The following is an 18873-nucleotide window of genomic DNA, read 5'->3' on the forward strand; positions in this document are numbered from 1 at the left end:
TGTGGTAAATAATTAAGGCAGATGAAATGTCTAGAAATGTGTAAATGACGGTTTAATCCAAAAAGAATTGAAACTCATTCTTCGTTTAATTCCAATTGAATGACGGTTTCAGATGGGTCCTGTGAATGACGGTTTCAGACACGAGAAAAACTACACCAATTCACTATTCCCATTGTTTCATCAATTTTTTAAAATAAAGAACTTAATCTTCAATTTGTATTTATATTTTATTTTTAATTATGTGTGTCACACCTCGACTTTTGAGGGTACACAATAAAAGTTAGTATAATAATAGAGAAGCAAAGTGTTTGAACAGTAAATGTGAGACATTAGACAACCAAATAACACTTCACGACTTGGGCAATTCCTACTATCATGATGCGTTAATTAAACATACTTCTTAGAAGTCTTTACTTACTAGAAAGACCACTATTAAAAGTCAAATACAACATACTTCTTAGAAGTCTTTACTTACTAGAAAGACCACTATTTAAAGTCAAATACAACATACTTCTTAGAAGTCTTTACATACTAGAAAGTTTTTAATTAGAATACTTAATACAACTTAAACTTTTTCTAGCTGAAATCAAACTGGACTCACTTTTGAGTGGCTTGACTTGGGCAATTCTTACTATCATGATGAGTCATTTCACCGCAAGCACGACATTCCTCAAGGGCTTTGCATTTTCTTGTACTGCCTTTTCCTTGTTTGAAGTAATCCGTCTTCCTGATCCCTTATTCTTACACTTTTCTGGTGGTAGAACACTAGCTTCAGACGGTATTTTCGAGCCAATAAGCATCTCAATTTCAGCTTTTTTGTTTTTTGACTTCCCACGCTTAACTGAAATCATCAATTTCTCGTTGAAAGCGCGAAGAAGTTCAAGCAGCTCATCACCAAGTTCCACATTATCTTCAACAAGTTTAAATCAAGTAAATACTTCCGACCACAATTCACTTATCTTACTTTGGTGGTTTTCTATTGACATACAATCAGCTAAGAGGGTTGTCCCAACAACATTAAAAATGGGATGACAAGTTGCATATTTGCCCCATCTGTCTAATAGATACTCTGTAGGGATATCATCAAACCCTCTATCTTTTAACACCCACATAACATGCTTACAAAGTAACCCAATCCTTTCAAACATCTTACATGAACAAGAAAATTTATTACCACTTAAATCAACTGTGTATACCTTGTCTTTCTCGCGGTCCATTATTGAAATATGCTCATTGTTGTCTTCAGTTGTCCTCGGTGAAAGACCACAAGTAAAACACGCACCTTGGAGTTCTTCTTAAAATTGATAAAAAACAGTGGTGGTGTAAAATTCAGAGGTTTTTTTTTCTAGAAGGAGAGGTGTTGATAATTTTGGAGAAGAGTTCTTATCATCGGCAGTCACCTTAGCATATTTCCAACGCTGCGCATCCATAGCCGATTGGAAACGCATCCAAAACTCAACAAGAGTGAGGTGCGGGTTTGTGAAATTTCCAAAGAAGCTATTTTTAGATTCTGACCTTGATGTTGTGCGCATAATCCCACCAAGATATATGTCTCTGAAGTAGGCAGGAATCCAACTTGAACGAATGTCAAACATTGACTTCAGCCACTCATGATCAGAAAGCTCATACGAAGAAAGGATTGATTTCCATCTCAATTCGAATTCTTGTGTATCAATCTCTCCATCCCAAACAATAGAATTTATTTCCTTCAAAAAGTTTGTGTTTTGGCAAATTGTCGGCCCGACTTTGTCTGGCAACTTTTTCATTATATGCCACATGCATAATCGGTGTTGTGTTTTGTCACCAAACACATCGTTCTGACTTGATTGATGCCTTTGCATTGGTCGGTTATAATTGTAGTAGGATAGCAATCACCCATAGCCTTCACAAAATTCTCAAATAACCAGGTAAATGATTCTCCATCTTCCTTTCTTAACAAACCACCCGCAAAAGTGACGCATCTTTTATGGTTGTCCACACCAGTGAACGGACAAAACACCATTTTATACTCATTGAAGTTATAAGTAGCATCAAAAGAGACGGCTTCCCCAAAAAGGGCATAGTTTTTAATTGAGATTGGAACTGCCCAAAAAACCTTACTTAGTCTTTTTTCATCATCCACCTCAAAGTCGAAATAAAATGATGGAGACATAGCCTTTTTTTGCATGAAAGTTTCCAATAACATCTCAGCATCATATTCCTTGATATATTTCTTAACATCCCTTGAAAAGTTTTTGAAATCTTCTAAAGAAGCCCCAACATTTTGTAGGTTAATATCCGTATACTACCCTTCGAATTAAGGATTATAACGTAAAATTTATATGTCGTTTATAGTCATAAAACGAAAACAACAAGGAAACGACAAAGATATAGAAATAACCTTCGGTCCTAGTGCAAAAGGCAATGAGAGATCAAGTTAGACCTCCTCCTAAACGATGCACCCAAGATAGTCCGAGATATGCCCTTGTGCTAGATCAAATCCTCTAATTGCCTTTGCAATATTGAGAGGATAGTTTTTGTGAATTGTGTTGGATGTGAGATCCGAGTTCTGAGAGGCACAATTTCCCAAAACCCTAATTTTGATTAGCAAATGAGATTAGGTTAGACAAGAGGAGGAAACTCCCCTTTTGTCTTTGTGATTCTCGGCCAAACCGAGTGAGTAAGAGGAAATGGGCTTTTCATTTCCTCTTTACTTAAACTCGTGGTCCGGTCCAAAGCTTGCTAAGTGTATACGACGCGGTCTGATTATAAACTGTTATCGGTTATCGGAAATTAAGGCATCAACTAATAATACGGGTTAGTTGAATTATTAATACATGTCCGACAAAACAGTATTGTATAATTATATTCAATATACATTTTAATTAAATATAAAACGCTTATATTTAATTTTACGAATTAACTGGTTAGTTCGCCTTTAGCACATGATATTTAATCCGTATTAAATATAATATCTCAACATCCCATTTTGACTAATTATTAGTCAAATAACTCAGACTAACTGGTTAGTCAAATTTGGCATCTACATGACTGTATTTTCATACCGTCACATCACTCAAACGTATCCTATAGGTGTGACTTTTAGGGACCAGTTGATCACCGCCATCTGTATGACAATAACGTCAAACTTATCTAGCAAGCCAACCGTTATTGATAAACGTGGATCAACTGATTATGATACAAAGTATACCCTTTGATCCTTTTAGAGGTTTATAAGTCCTTGCACTAACTGTTAAGGACACCAACCCCAACAAGCTCCCACTTGTCCGTACAAGTGTATGTGCAATGACGTTATCCGCACTAACTGGAGGACACAAGCTCCAACAAACTCCCACTTGTCCGTACAAGTGTATGTGCGATAACCGATTCTCATATTCATTTAAAATTTCTCCCACTCAATGTAAAACAATTTGCAGATCTGGATCCACAAAGGTCGTATTTTACAATCGATCTGGATCAAGAGTGGTTTCCCCGACTAGAGAGTAACTTAACTGATAAAACGAATCAGATCCGAGCATGGCCATGCATTTCGATTCTGACTCCTCGAGTGGCCCTGAGAAATATCGAGTACCTGATAAAGGCTGAATATTTCCTTCAACTCGAACTCCTTCCGATCTAAGCACAGCATGAAATGACCCAGAAACAATCTACTTGGCCCCCTGTTACGGATGACCGTGAGAAAGAAACCAAAGTCACCCAAAATCTGCCTTAGTCTCTAGAGACAGTCGATAGTCAAAAGAATCGACTCTTAGGATCACCATGGAGGTCCTATCCACGACCGGGCATCGAATGTTATAAAACATTTAGGACTCCACGTCGATGTCACAATTGTGTCCTACGAAATATCCGTATAAATCGCCTCTGTGATTGGTCAGTCAACCTGTTGACTTATGGCTAGTCGAACCCACCATCAACCAACGTCACAAAATAATTGCCAGAGTTATCAGCTCATGAGGGCAATTAAGGACTGAAAAAAAAATATAATGTTCTTGCAGTTCACTTTGTGGTGTTCAAAATTTGTCGTACAAATCCACATGAAAAACAAAATATATATATAAAATATCAAAACGATGATGTTGTATAGAGTACAAAAGCGAATGAATCTAATCCATAAAAGAGTACTACAACTTAGGAACACGTTTAATTCCCATGGAATTAACGTGCCCTTCATGCTTATCTTGTCGTAATGCTTTAGTGAGAGGATCTGCTATGTTATCATCTGTAGCAATCTTTTCTATCACTACTATCTTTTGCTCCACGTAATCCCGGATTAGATGAGCTTTCCGTTGTACATGTCTAGACTTGTTGCTAGATTTTGGCTCCTTAGCTTGGAAGATGGCACCACTATTATCGCAATAGATGGTGATCGGGTCATTCGAACTAGGCACTACAGATAGCCCATGTAAGAATTGACGCATCCATATCGCTTCCTTTGTAGCTTCAGACGCGGCATAGTACTCGGACTCGTCGTAGAATCTCTTTGTAACAGATTTGTTTCGAACTCTTCCGGTGATGCAGCGCCATTAAGAGTAAAAACGAATCAGATCGAGATTTCGAGTCATCACGATCCGTTTGGAAGCTAGCATCTGCGTAACGATTCGCATAGCTTTTGAGAGCCTCCATAAGTCAATGCCCAATCTTTAGTCCTCCGTAGGTACTTAAGAATGTTCTTGACACCCATCCAATGTGATTCACCCGGATCTTTGTTGGAATCGACTTGTCATACTCAATGCATATGCCACGCCCGGACGTGTGCATATCATGGCATACATGATTGATCCTATAGCCGAAGCATAAGGAATCCGGGTCATGCGCTCTTTCTCTTCCGGTGTCTCCGGTGCCTGAGACTTGCTCAAATGCACCCCTGGAGCCATAGGAAGGAACCCTTTCTTGGAGTTAGTCATGCTGAATCTCTCTAGGACTTTGTCTATGTAAGACTCTGACGAGAGATAGCATCCGTCGTGATCTATCTCGATAGATACGGATGCCTAGAATTCTTTGTGCCTCTCCCAGATCTTTCATCTGGAAATGGTTTTTCAACCATACTTTCACCGAAGTTAAGAGAGGTATGTCATTCCCAATCAGGAGTATGTCGTCAACATACAATATTAGGAAGACAATCTTGCTCCCACTCGACTTGATATATAAACATGGTTCCTCGACTGATCGAGTGAATCCATTTTCTTTTATCACTTGGTCGAAGCGATGATTCCAACTCCTTGATGCTTGCTTAAGTCCATAAATGGAACGCTTAAGCTTGCACACTTTCTTAGGATGTTCTGGATCGATGAAACCTTCGGGTTGTACCATGTACAACTCTTCCTCCAAAAAACCGTTTAAGAAGGCGGTTTTCACGTCCATTTGCCAAATTTCATAGTCATGAAAAGCGGCAATCGCTAAGATAATCCGAATGGAACGCAGCATGACTACGGGTGCAAAAATCTCATCGTAGTGCAAACCTGGCACTTGGGTGAAACCTTTAGCAACAAGTCGTGCTTTATAGATATCTTGTTGACCTTCCACAGAATGCTTTATCTTGTAAAGCCATTTGCATTGAAGGGGACGAACCTTAGCAGGTAAGTCAACAAGATCCCATACGTTGTTCTCATGCATAGAGTCCATCTCGGATTACATGGCCTCAAGCCATAGCTTTGAGTCAGAACTAGTCATGGCACCTTTATAGGTTGCGGGTTCACTACTCGTTAAGAGTAGAACGTCATCTATATCATGTTCCTCGACCATACCAATGTATCTGTCTGGAGGAATAGAGACTCTTCCCGACCTCCTAGGTTCCTCAGGAATATTCACCGCAGCTGGGATTGAAGGAATAGGTTCCTCCAATGGTTGCTCGGTGTTTGGTTCTGGAATCTCCGACAGGTCGAAGGTTCTATCACTCTTTGCATTCTCGAGAAATTCCTTCTCTAAGAATGTCGCACTAGCCGCAACAAAAACACGTTGTTCGGTTGGCGAATAGAAGTAATGACCACGTGATCCTTTAGGATAACCTATAAAGTATGTCTTGACCGATCGCGGGCCGAGCTTATCTTCGTGTCTCCACTTGACATAAGCCTCGCAGCCCCAAACCCGTATAAAGGACAAGTTAGGGACCGTTCCTTTCCATAGTTCATATGGAGTCTTGTCAATGACTTTAGACGGACTTCGGTTAAGTATTAGAGCGGTGACAAAGAGCATAACCCCATAATGAATCGGGTAAAACCGTGTGACTCATCATGGATCGAACCATATCAAGTAGTGTTCGATTTCTCCGTTCGGACACACCATTGGTGAGGTGTTCCGGTGGAGTTAAGCGTAGGGCGATCCCACGTCTTTAAGGTGTTGATCAAACTCGTGAGAAAGATACTCGCCACCACGATCTGAACGTAGTGTTTTTATCTTTCTACCAAGTAGGTTCTGTACCCTATTTTGGTATTCTTTGAATTTCTTAAAAGATTCACTTTTGTGCTTCATTAAATAGACATAGCCATATCTACTTAAATCATCCGTGAAAGTGATGAAATACCTATAGCCTTCTCGTGCGGTGATTGACATAGGACCACATACATCCGTGTGTATGAGCCCTAATAGGTCGGCAGCGCGCATTCCAACACCTTTGAAGGAAATACGAGTCATCTTACCGATGAGACATGATTCACACGTGCCAAATGATTGAAAATCAAAGGCCGAGATAGCTCCATTTTTAATGAGCTGTTTTACGCGTTTCTCATTAATGTGTCCCATGCGGCAGTGCCATAGATATGTTTGATCTTTATCACCTACCTTTAACTTTTTATTCATTACGTGTAATATTTTGTCGTCGATCTAAAACATAAATTCCGTTCAAGGAGACTGCCTTGCCATAAATCATATTGTGTAAAGAGAAAATGCAAGCATTATTTTCTATTACAAATGAAAAACCAAGTTTGTCAAGTGCAGAAACTGAAATAATGTTCTTCGAAAGACTAGGAACATAATAGCAATCATATAATGATAACTCAAATCCGCTAGGAAGCTGGATCACATATGTCCCCTTTGAGATGGCAACCACTCTTGCTCCATTCCCAACACGCAGGTCAACCTCACCCTTTACGAGAGGCTCGAGATTTCGGAGGCCCTGCACATGATTACACAGATGAGAACCACAACCAGTATCTAGTACCCAAGTTCCGTAACTTGCATGGTTAATCTCAATCATATGAATAAAAGTAGAAGAAGAAGACATACCAACAGGTTTAACGCGACCCGCTTTTATGTCCTCATGATAAACGGGACATGTCCGCCTCCAATGCCTGATCTTGTGGCGGTGATGGCATTCCATGTTTTCGGTTTTGCTCTTTGTCGCGCCTGATGAGTTGCTCGACTCACCAGGCCCACTCTTACCTGGACCCGACTTCTTAAACTTCGGTTTACCTCTTGCTAGGTTTGCACGAGCTTTGCCCTTACCTTTCCCTTTATTTGACACAACGAGAACATCTTGTTTCATGCTCCCACTGAACTTCATGTCCTTCTCGGTGCATACGAGGAGGAGTGCGGTTCATGGGGAGTTTTCTTCAAATCATTCATATAGTAATTCGCTCTAAATTGCGAATAACCATCGTGGAGTGAGTGAAGAATGCGGTCGATAACAATGTTCTCGCTGATGTTACAATTAAAGGTCTCCAGCTTCTCGACATTCTCAATCATGCTGAGAATGTGTGGGCTAACCGGTTGGCCCTTCTGGAGTCTCGCATCAAAGAAGCGAGTGGTATGCTCATAGGTCACGATTCTCGGTGCTTTCGAGAATTCCTTAGTGAGCGTGGTGAAAATCTTGTTTGCACCATGGGCTATGAAGCGTTTCTGCAAATTGGATTCCATTGCAAAAATGAGTACGTTTTTAATCGCACCCGCTTCCATACAGAAATCATTAAACTTGGTGATTTCAGCAGCTCTAGCCGTGGGACCTGGGTTTGCCGGGAGGGGCTCTAATAGATATTTGAGCTTCCCGTCAGCAGCGGCAGCATTCCGTAATGCCGCCTCCCAGTCTCCGAAGTTGGATCCATCATTCTTCAGTCGAGTAGACTGATTCATCTGATTCATGAAGATCCGAAGCCAGGACTCACGGTCCAATGTGGCACTTGGCATTGGGTTTTCAGTAGAACCAGCCATTTGTTGTTTAGCAGTTTAAAATCGTGATCTACACTGAAAAAGAAAGGAAAAACAAAACGAAATAAGCAACTCATCGAGGTGATTTAAGTCTATTTTAAAATTCATTTTAAACATTTAGACTCTAGCACTTGCATAATTGATCTCCCTCAAGAATGATACAAGTGATCCCAAGACTCAATTTCTGTAAATTGATAAGCCAACTGTTTAGCTAATTCTTCCGGAAGAACTCTTGGTCGATAGATTTCCGTAAATCCTATCTATAGTCCACCATAGTCACAGGATCGTACGAGTGACCATAGTGTTGAGATAAAATAGGTCAATCGGTTCCAATTTACCCGACGTAGAAGGGGTCATAGTATGCCTACCGACGAAGAAGGGAGTCATTGGAGTTTGACCTATAAAGACCGTTCTCAATTTTGGTTTATACGAGGAAGATCCCATCAGCTTAATTATAATTCATTTTAAGTGAACGAATAACTAGCGTTTGCGTGAATGAATTAATTTAGGTGATGGCTTAAAATCGTGTGACATGCGAATGTCAAAGAAAACTAACTCGTGACCTCTATATGTGTCAGTTTTCATGCAATTATTAGGTGGTTTGGTTTTTAGGCGGAATATGATGCATACTATCGTTGCAATAAAATAAATAAATGAATGCAATACGTAAATAAAATTTCCTAGTGTGGCCTATCCTAGTAAAAAGAACAAAATACAACTTTGGAATCCACCGTTGGACCCGAAAAGCTTGTCTTGATGTTCCATCTTTATCCAAGTAGCGGGAGTGAGCATCCGGTCTCCATCTTTAGTCTTCTCAAGAATTACAATTTAAAAATTACAAATATAAACCTATTTACATTCTAAATAAAAACCGTAATTAAAAGAAATAAAATGGAGATTCGAGATCTCAAAATACAACCAAGACCGTGTTCCATCATTACGGTAACACGTTCTACTAAGGCCACACTAAGTTACAACCGTTTGCAAAATAATTAAATGCGTAATTAAAAGGCATTCAAAACATTCAAAATATAAACAAGAACGATAAAATAAAATGCATCAACTAAAAATTAAATTTATTCGTGACATAATTCCGTAATTATGTTAAATTTTTATCCAAACCACCAAAGATAATTAAAATTACATGACAAAACCGCTTTAGTCAAGTTAATTTTAATCCGAGATAATCCGTTACAATAAATCATGTTAAAGTAACTTTATTTTACGTGGGTGAACCGTTTCACTAACAAGCGAGAGCATAAACGCGTTTTATGCATTAAAAGGCGAAAAAAAAAACAAATTTTTTTTTTTTTTTTTTTTTTTCTGTACTGTACGTGAACAGTACCAGGGGCCAAAAAAAAAAATTTTTTTTTTTAAATAGGCAGAAATGCCGAGAGCCTCTAAAGGCAAAAAAAAATTTTACACGGCTCAATTTTTGAGCAATGAAAGATCAAAACAAAACGGTTTGATTAAAACACAATTGCAATTTACTCTAATCCGGATTAAAATAAAAATGCAATTGACATGTTCTTCATATTTTGTTGTAATTATCGATTAAAACAACAAATCGCTAAGAACAACACGAAAACAAGAGATCGAACGATCTAACAAAAATGTGTGGCACGCAAATCAATGCAAAAACAGAAAAAACAGGCCGTGATACATGAAGCACGGTTTTCCAGAATTTTCGAGATAAAAAAATTTTGCCACACGAAATTTGATGCAATCATTTTGACGGATCTTCTTTATATCGCAATGAATATCGATTACAATGCAATATGCAAAGATTAAAATGAAAAACAAGACAAAATCACAACCGTGTAAACTAGACACGGATCCCAACACAAAGGAAAAAAACGCAGCAAATTTTTTTTTTTTTTTTTTTTTTTTAAAAATGCCGAGACAAAAATATAGGCAGCCGAGACCCTTTTTGAACAAAAATTCATCGTTTCAACAATCGTTTGATGAAAAACACATATAAAAAAATACGTGGCCTCGCTCTGATACCACTTGAAGGTTAATATCCGTATACTACCCTTTAATTGTAGGATTATAACGCAAATTTTATATGTAGTTTATAGTCATAAAACGAAAACAACAAGGAAACGACAAAGATATAGAAATAACCTTCGGTCCTAGTGCAAAAGGCAATGAGAGATCAAGTTAGACCTCCTCCTAAACGATGCACCCAAGATAGTCCGAGATATGCCCTTGTGCTAGATCAAATCCTCTAATTGCCTTTGCAATATTGAGAGGATAGTTTTTGTGAATTGTGTTGGATGTGAGATCCGAGTTCTGAGAGGCACAATTTCCCAAAACCCTAATTTTGATTAGCAAATGAGATTAGGTTAGACAAGAGGAGGAAACTCCCCTTTTGTCTTTGTGATTCTCGGCCAAACCGAGTGAGTAAGAGGAAATGGGCTTTTCATTTCCTCTTTACTTAAACTCGTGGTCCGGTCCAAAGCTTGCTAAGTGTATACGATGACGGTCCGATTATAAATGTTATCGGTTATCGGAAATTAAGGCATCAACTAATAATACGGGTTAGTTGAATTATTAATACATGTCCGACAAAACAGTATTGTATAATTATATTCAATATACATTTTAATTAAATATAAAACGCTTATATTTAATTTTCTGAATTAATGGTTAGTTCGCCTTTAGCACATGATATTTAATCCGTATTAAATATAATATCTCAACATCCCATTTTGACTAATTATTAGTCAAATAACTCAGACTAACTGGTTAGTCAAATTTGGCATCTACATGACTGTATTTTCATACCGTCACATCACTCAAACGTATCCTATAGGTGTGACTTTTAGGGACCAGTTGATCACCGCCATCTGTATGACAATAACGTCAAACTTATCTAGCAAGCCAACCGTTATTGATAAACGTGGATCAACTGATTATGATACAAAGTATACCCTTTGATCCTTTTAGAGGTTTATAAGTCCTTGCACTAACTGTTAAGGACACCAACCCCAACAAGCTCCCACTTGTCCGTACAAGTGTATGTGCAATGACGTTATCCGCACTAACTGGAGGACACAAGCTCCAACACATTTTTGTACCCTTTTACATATTCCTTAAACATTCTAAAGGAATCCACTGGACCATGATTTACCCTTGAATTATCCATGATCATTTTCTTGTGAAAGAGATTCAAATTCCTAGATGGTTTCATATGAACCATTGTAGCTGGGGTAACCATTGCGTGTGTGTGTACCTCAACAAAATCATAAATTTGGTATTCACCGGTGTAAATTCTCTTAAAACTAACCTTAGCTTCACATCCTGTTCTCGTAACAGTCCTCTTTCTTTTAGTCCCCTTGTTCCTACTTTTGCCTTCTTTATTACACACACAGCGCTTGTGTGTAATAATCCCATTAACCAATTTTGTTGAATCTAACCTTGGAATAAACCCACAAACTTTTGCGTATTTGTTGTAAAAATCTATTCCATCTTCCAAATTTGAAAACATCATACCGTTGATTGGTTTTAGATCTTCCGGACAGACTTGGGAATCCAAAAATTGTGTTTTGAGAACCAACTTGTGGGGTTTCTACAAGACAATTTAATCAAAAGGTTGTTATTTTTAAGGCAAGTACATTATATTAGTTAAATCAAACCTTGTAAATGAACAAACCACAATTTTTTTACCTGGTGCATTAGTCAATGGAATCATAGGAGGTATATCATTGTTCATTAGAGCATCAACATTAGAAGCAACTATATGTCGCACAGAAATGACACACGAGAGGAAACGCATTATGTTCCAGTACCAAAATCAAGCAAAAATATAGTCCATAGGTATACATTACTATGATATTAGATACATGCTTTCGCTACATTTTTTGCACTGTTGCATCTGTCAAGGGAAGTACAACCAAGATATCCGAGGCATGGACATTAGTAGCGGGTATACTATCCGCACAGTACACATCTCATTCAAATTAGATACAATAATTCATATGTGACTATACATCAACAATTTGTGCAGAGAGAAAGAAGTTTTCGATTTTCAAACTGCTAAACATTCATCCAAAAAATTTCAAATGCTATACTAGCTTAATTTTTGAAAGAGCGCTCTACGGTGCACAAAATCATAATCGATCACAGTATTTATCACATACCGAGCACTGATTTTCCCACCCAAGCCACATTAGGTACACTATTTTAGCTAGCCGGATACACTTTGTTTTAGCTAGGCGAGATACATTTTTTTTTTTTTCAAAATAGCTGGAATGATGTATCTAACATGACCAGAGATGTATCTTTGGCTAAGAATTTTATTCTCGTTAGAGATATATCTTGTGACCCTCATTAAACCACCCAAAAAAAATACAAAAAAAATCAGAAAAATTATCCACTGACTAGAAAAATTATACGAGGTACACATCTTTGTGATCCTAGATACACTACTTGATTTAGTAGATACATGGTATCCGACATTCATAATAAGAAAAAAAAAGATAATGTGTACCTATAACTTCTTCTGTCATTGATTCATCCTCTTTTCCGTTATCACCTACAACACCTAAAGCAATTTCAGAAATGGATCCCAAATTTAATTGAAAAAATAGTTCCCAAAAATGTATTTACAACAATAATTCATACCTGAATGAGTAGAAGATGATGAAATTATAACCATCCTAAAAATAGTATCAAAACACAAACTAAATTACCATCAAAATCTCAAAATACGATTAAAATTGATAAACCCTAATTTTAAGAATTTCAATTTGTTCAAACCCTAATTTACGATTTAAATTTTGTAAACCCTAATCTGAGTAAAACCTTACCTCTTAGATTCGCATGGGACAGGAACAATAATGGCGGAAAGTAGGATGATTTGCAGCAATGGAGATCGCGTTTCTTCGATCAATTTTTTTTTTTGTTGTTGGGATGAGTTTTTAGGTGAGGGTGAGTTTTAAAAACCGCGGTTGAACTTTCCTTTTTAGATGGTTCGTACGGTTCGTACGATAAGCTAGTTCGTACCTGAACCCGCCCCTATATATATATACATATATATACTAAAAGTCTAAAACCCAATTGACATTAACCTTCCTTTTTTATTGGCCTTTTGATCCCTAATTTACGTGCATAGATATTTATTCAATTTTGCTTAATATGTTTGTTTTAATTGCGTATTATGTTTAACTTTATTATAAAAAAAAAACTGGAGAATAACAATTTTGTTCAAGACGGATTGTCGAACTTAGCTAATCATTGGTTTCTTTTGCTTATTGCTTACTACTCTGTCTATGCTTAATACGTTTGTTTTAATTGCTGATTATGTTTAACTTTCAACTTTACAGGAAGCAGATTATCAAAAACTTGAAAAATAGCAATGTTGTTCAAGAAGGAATTTCGAACTTAGCTAATCACTGGTTTGTTTCAAACAACAATGATTTCACAACAGGAATGCCGAACAAATTGTAGACACCGAAATTTTATATTTTGGTAGATATTTATTAGATGGTATATTTATTATTTAGAGATAATTATCATTAAAGATTGTGATAATATCTTAGGATAATAGAGAATATTTCCGTCTTTCTCTATAAGCTAACCAGAACTATAAATACAGTTGTTGGTTTAGGGTTTGGGGAGAGCAGATGGATTAAGTCAAATAAACGACCCCGTCTTCCTACTACCAAATTGTAGGTAGGATGGAATAAGTCACAAAAAGACCCCATCTTTTCTCCCTACGAGATTAAGTCGATAAGACCCTCGTAGAAACTATCAAACCCTAGCCTTAGAGATGGAATCAAGAGAGTTACGGAAATTGTAACCCTTAATCTTTCAATAATAAAACTCTTGTTTTCCGCATAATTTTTGTGCCTCTATTGTTTATTGCAGGTTCAATTTTTTATGGTTTACAAATTGGCACGCCCGGTGGGACGATTTTCGCTCTTCATCTCCATCTTCAAGGATCAAATTTAGTAAAAGAGGTTCGAGACCAAGTTGCAACCGACATCAAAGTCTCTACAACCAGTCTCGAGGGGGCATCTGTAGACACCGAAATTTTATATTTTGGTAGATATTTATTAGATGGTATATTTATTATTTAGAGATAATTATCATTAAAGATTGTGATAATATCTTAGGATAATAGAGAATATTTCCGTCTTGCCCTATAAGCTAACCAGAACTATAAATACAGTTGTTAGTTTAGGGTTTGGGGAGAGCAGATGGATTAAGTCAAATAAACGACCCCGTCTTCCTACTACCAAATTGTAGGTAGGATGGAATAAGTCACAAAAAGACCCCATCTTTTCTCCCTACGAGATTAAGTCGATAAGACCCTCGTAGAAACTATCAAACCCTAGCCTTAGAGATGGAATCAAGAGAGTTACGGAAATTGTAACCCTTAATCTTTCAATAATAAAACTCTTGTTTTCCGCATAATTTTTGTGCCTCTATTGTTTATTGCAGGTTCAATTTTTTATGGTTTACACATATTTTAAGGAGCAAAATTGTATTCATCATAGCATTACTCATCAATAGTTTGAGTCGAACTTTTTTCTATTTCCTATTTTTCATTCAATTCTTGGCATTTTAAAGATGTAGTCTCCTATATTCTATATGACCTATAATGAAATTTATCGAACATTGTTTCAGTTTGCTATAGTCTGATGAAGTCCTAATATTTAGATAATGACTATGACTCAACAAATTCTACATTGTAATTTGTCTCGATGGTTCCAAGAACAAGTGTGCGGACGCCCGCGCAATGACACTCACTGCCGCGGACGTAAAGGAATACCCGAATGCCTACAAGTTAACCGTGGAAGATGAGAATGTGTTGGTGATAAGCGGGGAGTGAAAAAGAGAATAAAAGTAGAAAGATGGTGGGGTTAAGTATTTGAAGATGGAGAGGAGGATTGGGAAGTTTATGAGCAAGTTTGTATTACCAGAGAATGCGAATATGGAAGCTATTATTGTTGTTTGTCAAGATGGTATCTGTGTGTTATTGTTGAGAAGCTTCCTCCTCGTGAACCTAAGAAACCTAAGACTATTGAGGTTAAAGTTGCTTGAATCATGGAGTAATCTTCAACTAATTATGCTAATCTTATGTCATGTACTCTGTTTTTTCTCTTTGTTAGCTTTATGTTTTAATCAGGTTGTTTTAGTGTTTTTTAGGTTGGTAATTTGTTTAATGAGGTGAATGGTATGAGAGGAAGTATTTTGTAATAATGTTACAGTGATGTAATCATGTTTGATATGAAGGTGTTGTTTTTGATAATTTTAGTTTTTGGTTGATCTCCTAAAGTCGAAGTAGTTAGTTTAAGGTCGAGTTTGGAGGTAATTTTACGTGCGGAATTAAACGTCACTGCCATTACCTCCGATCTAGGCATCAATCAATATCAATATCAATTCATCAATATCTATCTAACTATCTATATTATTAAAGAAAGTTTTTTTCGAGGGATTATAATGAGTCCAGCTTTTACAAAATACTAGAAAATAATTTAATATATATTTGACATGTATTTGTAGAGAGAGATTTTGATTAGAACTATAGTAGTTACCAACTTCTAACGTGGTAGTATTTGAGTTGGAGTTGTATACTAAACTCTCTATAAAAGAAAATTTATACCTCTATTCTCAGCACGTATTATAATTGTTACCAAATTTATTAATTTTGTTACTACTGTTGGTAGATTTTTTTTTCCATGGTGATTTCTTATGTCGTTATTATGCGGTAGCATTAATGTTTAAAACATCGCTTTTGTTGTGTAATTATTAGATATAAATTGGTTGTTTCAGCATTTCGTAGGATACAATTTGTTGAGTAATACTAATCTTTTTAACAAATGATTTTTTGTGTTCACATATGCAAATCATATTTTTCAAAGGCTATTACAAGGAGAAGGCTTTAATCATCTCAATAAGAACATTGACGCACGTTAAAATTCGTATCCGTAGTAAATACTGGTACGTAATAACCAACAAGTAATAATTTCAACGGAGTAATAATAATCAACTGACATTAAAATTGTGGGTGCAATTTGTAGTTCTATGATAGGTAGGTCTCGCTAACTTCATGCTGATTTCGATGAGTTATGTACTTATGTTTATATATATATATATATATATATATATATATATATATATATATATATATATATATATATATATAGAGTTAGGATCTTGAGAGTCTAGCTTCTTAGGGTGAGTCCGTCCTACCAATCTGAGCCGTTAGATCTGAATCCATCAATGGCTAAGATTTAATGCGCGTTATTAAGGGTAGATTTGTAATTTTCTACTGCACATAAAAGCTCTTTCTTTTTTTTTCTCGTCTTCCAGTCGTCGTTCATTCGCCATTCACATTATTTCAACTTTTTCCCTCTACTTTCTCTCTCTCCTATTAAACCCTAACTTGCATCTCTCATATCAAAAGAATCGAACAATTTCGTCGCTCGAATCAATGGCAGACTGCTCAAACTTTCAATTTGTCCGTCAGATTCATTCTCAAATAACTAATCTTCGTTGATTTGAAAGTTATGGTAAGTTTTCTCATAATTCCGTTGTAAATATTTTATTTATCATTCGTTTCAATTAGCAATTGTTCGAACCTAACTCGATCGTGTTTTTGAGTTCGTGAGTATTGTGTGCGAGTTTTTTCATTGCGAAGGCAAATTTATCGATCATTGAAATAATTGATGATGTTTACTGTTATTTTTAGATTAGGATTTTCGTTTGGAATCGCACATTCTAATTTGTGAACTGATTTCGTCAACACAATCGCTCGCAGTTTTGTGTGAAATTAGAAGGAAGCGAAACTTCTAGCTACTCTTCGATATGAATTGAATCAGGTAATCGATTGCTATGCTACTTAAATTTATCATATAATCTAGTAAGATTAGTATAATTTTTGAAATTTTATGTTGCTTTGAATTCAATATAATCGATTTGCCAAATTTCTGCAATTTTAGGTTTAACCTGATTAGCTGTGCGAAATTGAAGTAAACCTAAGAACGAGAATGAAAGATTTGCGATATTCGGTATAATTCAGCTATTTACACTTGCAGCAAAGATTCTTGGCTCTATATTTTCAAGAATTAGGTGAATTAGGTATACTACACTAATATGAAATTGAGAAGGTGTTTGGTGCTTGCAATTATAATTCGTTTCTTATGTTGATTATTCCTACTGATTAATGTTTTTCCCTAATTAGCGAAGTATGTAACTAGTGGTCAAGTTTTCGACTTTATTTAATGGTGTTGAATGTTTATGATAATGTCTGTTTCAATAACAATGTATCCATGTTACTGTAATGGTCAACTTATGTTATAACAATGTTGTGTTTGTGTCACGATAACAATGTATCTATGTTACGGTAATGGTCTATTAATGTTATAGCAATGTTGTGTCTATGTTACGATAATATGGCACTAGTCGTTGTTATTCAATTTCAATATGTTTACTTACGCCAAATTTGTCATAGTTTTCCTAACAACACATTGATGATACCCTGATGATGGTTGGCAACTAAAATTTGTCATTATGTCGTTTTCTTATTTCTTGAGCTTTCTTGATCTATTTTTCATGTTTCACTTTCACTATGTCGTTTTCTTAATTGCGACTGTAAAATTGTTTAAAATTGATTTTCACTTGTGACAATAACGGTTTAATTATGTTACAATAATGATGTAACCGAGTATTCTGATTAACGCTTAAACTTTGTTAGTGATAATGAGAATGATAGCCAACAGTTATTAATTAAATTGTTAGTCTGTATCGTTATTTTACTGACTTTATTAGAGTAGACAGTAAAATCTTTGTTATTCGGAATAGTTTTCGATTTTCATTGCTAATAATTCTGCATCTCTAGTGATATTGCGACGTTTACGGAGCTAGGATCGCTGTTTATTGAAAAAAAATTAGGTGGGACATTTAGGTTTTGTAATTGTGCATTTGAGCTTGTATTTATGTCGATGTATTGTTCATATCTTCCCATCCTTTTCATAATCTGTGCTTTAATTTGATTCTAATCAGGATATTTGTGCTAATGTCGGATAAAATAGACATATAAATCGATGACGCATGCGGCGACGAAGCTTCAATGATGATTCGACTATTCTGATGGTACAATCTTTCAATATTAATTGGCGTTTGAATAACCTCATTTAGTGTTTAATTTTTATATCATCTCTTTATCTTGTGATTCAAATTCTAAATCGGCAAATCTTCTTTCAGTTCATTTATATGTGTGTTACAGTAATGGTATGGTTGTGTTCCTCTATTGGTACATGTGTGTTACAGTAATGGTATGGTTGTGTTACTCTATTGGTCCAAACATGTTATTCCATTATAATGGTATTCCATATATGTGTATTATTATAATGGTGTGCTTATGTTATTCTAATGATATATGTATGTTATTATAATGATATTAGTGTGAGTGCACTATAAAGAACTCGTCATTTCCGTAAAAAGAAGGATATGTTAAAGTATTGAGTTTAAATTAGAGTGTTGAACAAACAGATGAATTCAGGGTGTTATAAGTAACATTTAGTGTACGACTGACAGTTTGACATCATGGCATGACCATTGATGTTAGTCGAACCAAAATCATTTCGGGATTTAGCACATTGTTATTGTTTGTAATGTTAGTTTGTAATGTTAGTTTGCTAACTAAAGTTTACTTGTTAAGATGTCTTAAACAGATGAATGCAGATAGATCCTATAAAAGGGCATAATTTTGTGTAGAAT

General features: G+C 36.1%; 2 protein-coding genes across 2 annotated transcripts; both read right to left on the reverse strand.

Moving 5' to 3' along the window:
* Positions 1-644: 644 nt before the first annotated feature.
* Positions 645-1766, reverse strand: LOC141628228 (protein FAR-RED IMPAIRED RESPONSE 1-like). The gene is made up of 3 exons (XM_074441397.1): positions 1401-1766; positions 989-1148; positions 645-910 (listed from the first exon to the last, which is right to left on the reverse strand). Exons 1-3 carry the CDS (start codon positions 1764-1766, stop codon positions 645-647), a joined length of 792 nt encoding a protein of 263 aa, XP_074297498.1.
* Positions 1766-11920, reverse strand: LOC141628229 (protein FAR1-RELATED SEQUENCE 5-like). The gene is made up of 3 exons (XM_074441398.1): positions 11798-11920; positions 11191-11713; positions 1766-2244 (listed from the first exon to the last, which is right to left on the reverse strand). The coding sequence occupies exons 1-3, from the start codon at positions 11918-11920 to the stop codon at positions 1766-1768; spliced, it is 1125 nt and encodes a 374-aa protein (XP_074297499.1).
* Between the last annotated feature and the right edge of the window lie 6953 nt (positions 11921-18873).

Source organism: Silene latifolia, chromosome Y, assembly GCF_048544455.1.
Source record: "Silene latifolia isolate original U9 population chromosome Y, ASM4854445v1, whole genome shotgun sequence".
Classification (NCBI taxonomy): domain Eukaryota; kingdom Viridiplantae; phylum Streptophyta; class Magnoliopsida; order Caryophyllales; family Caryophyllaceae; genus Silene; species Silene latifolia.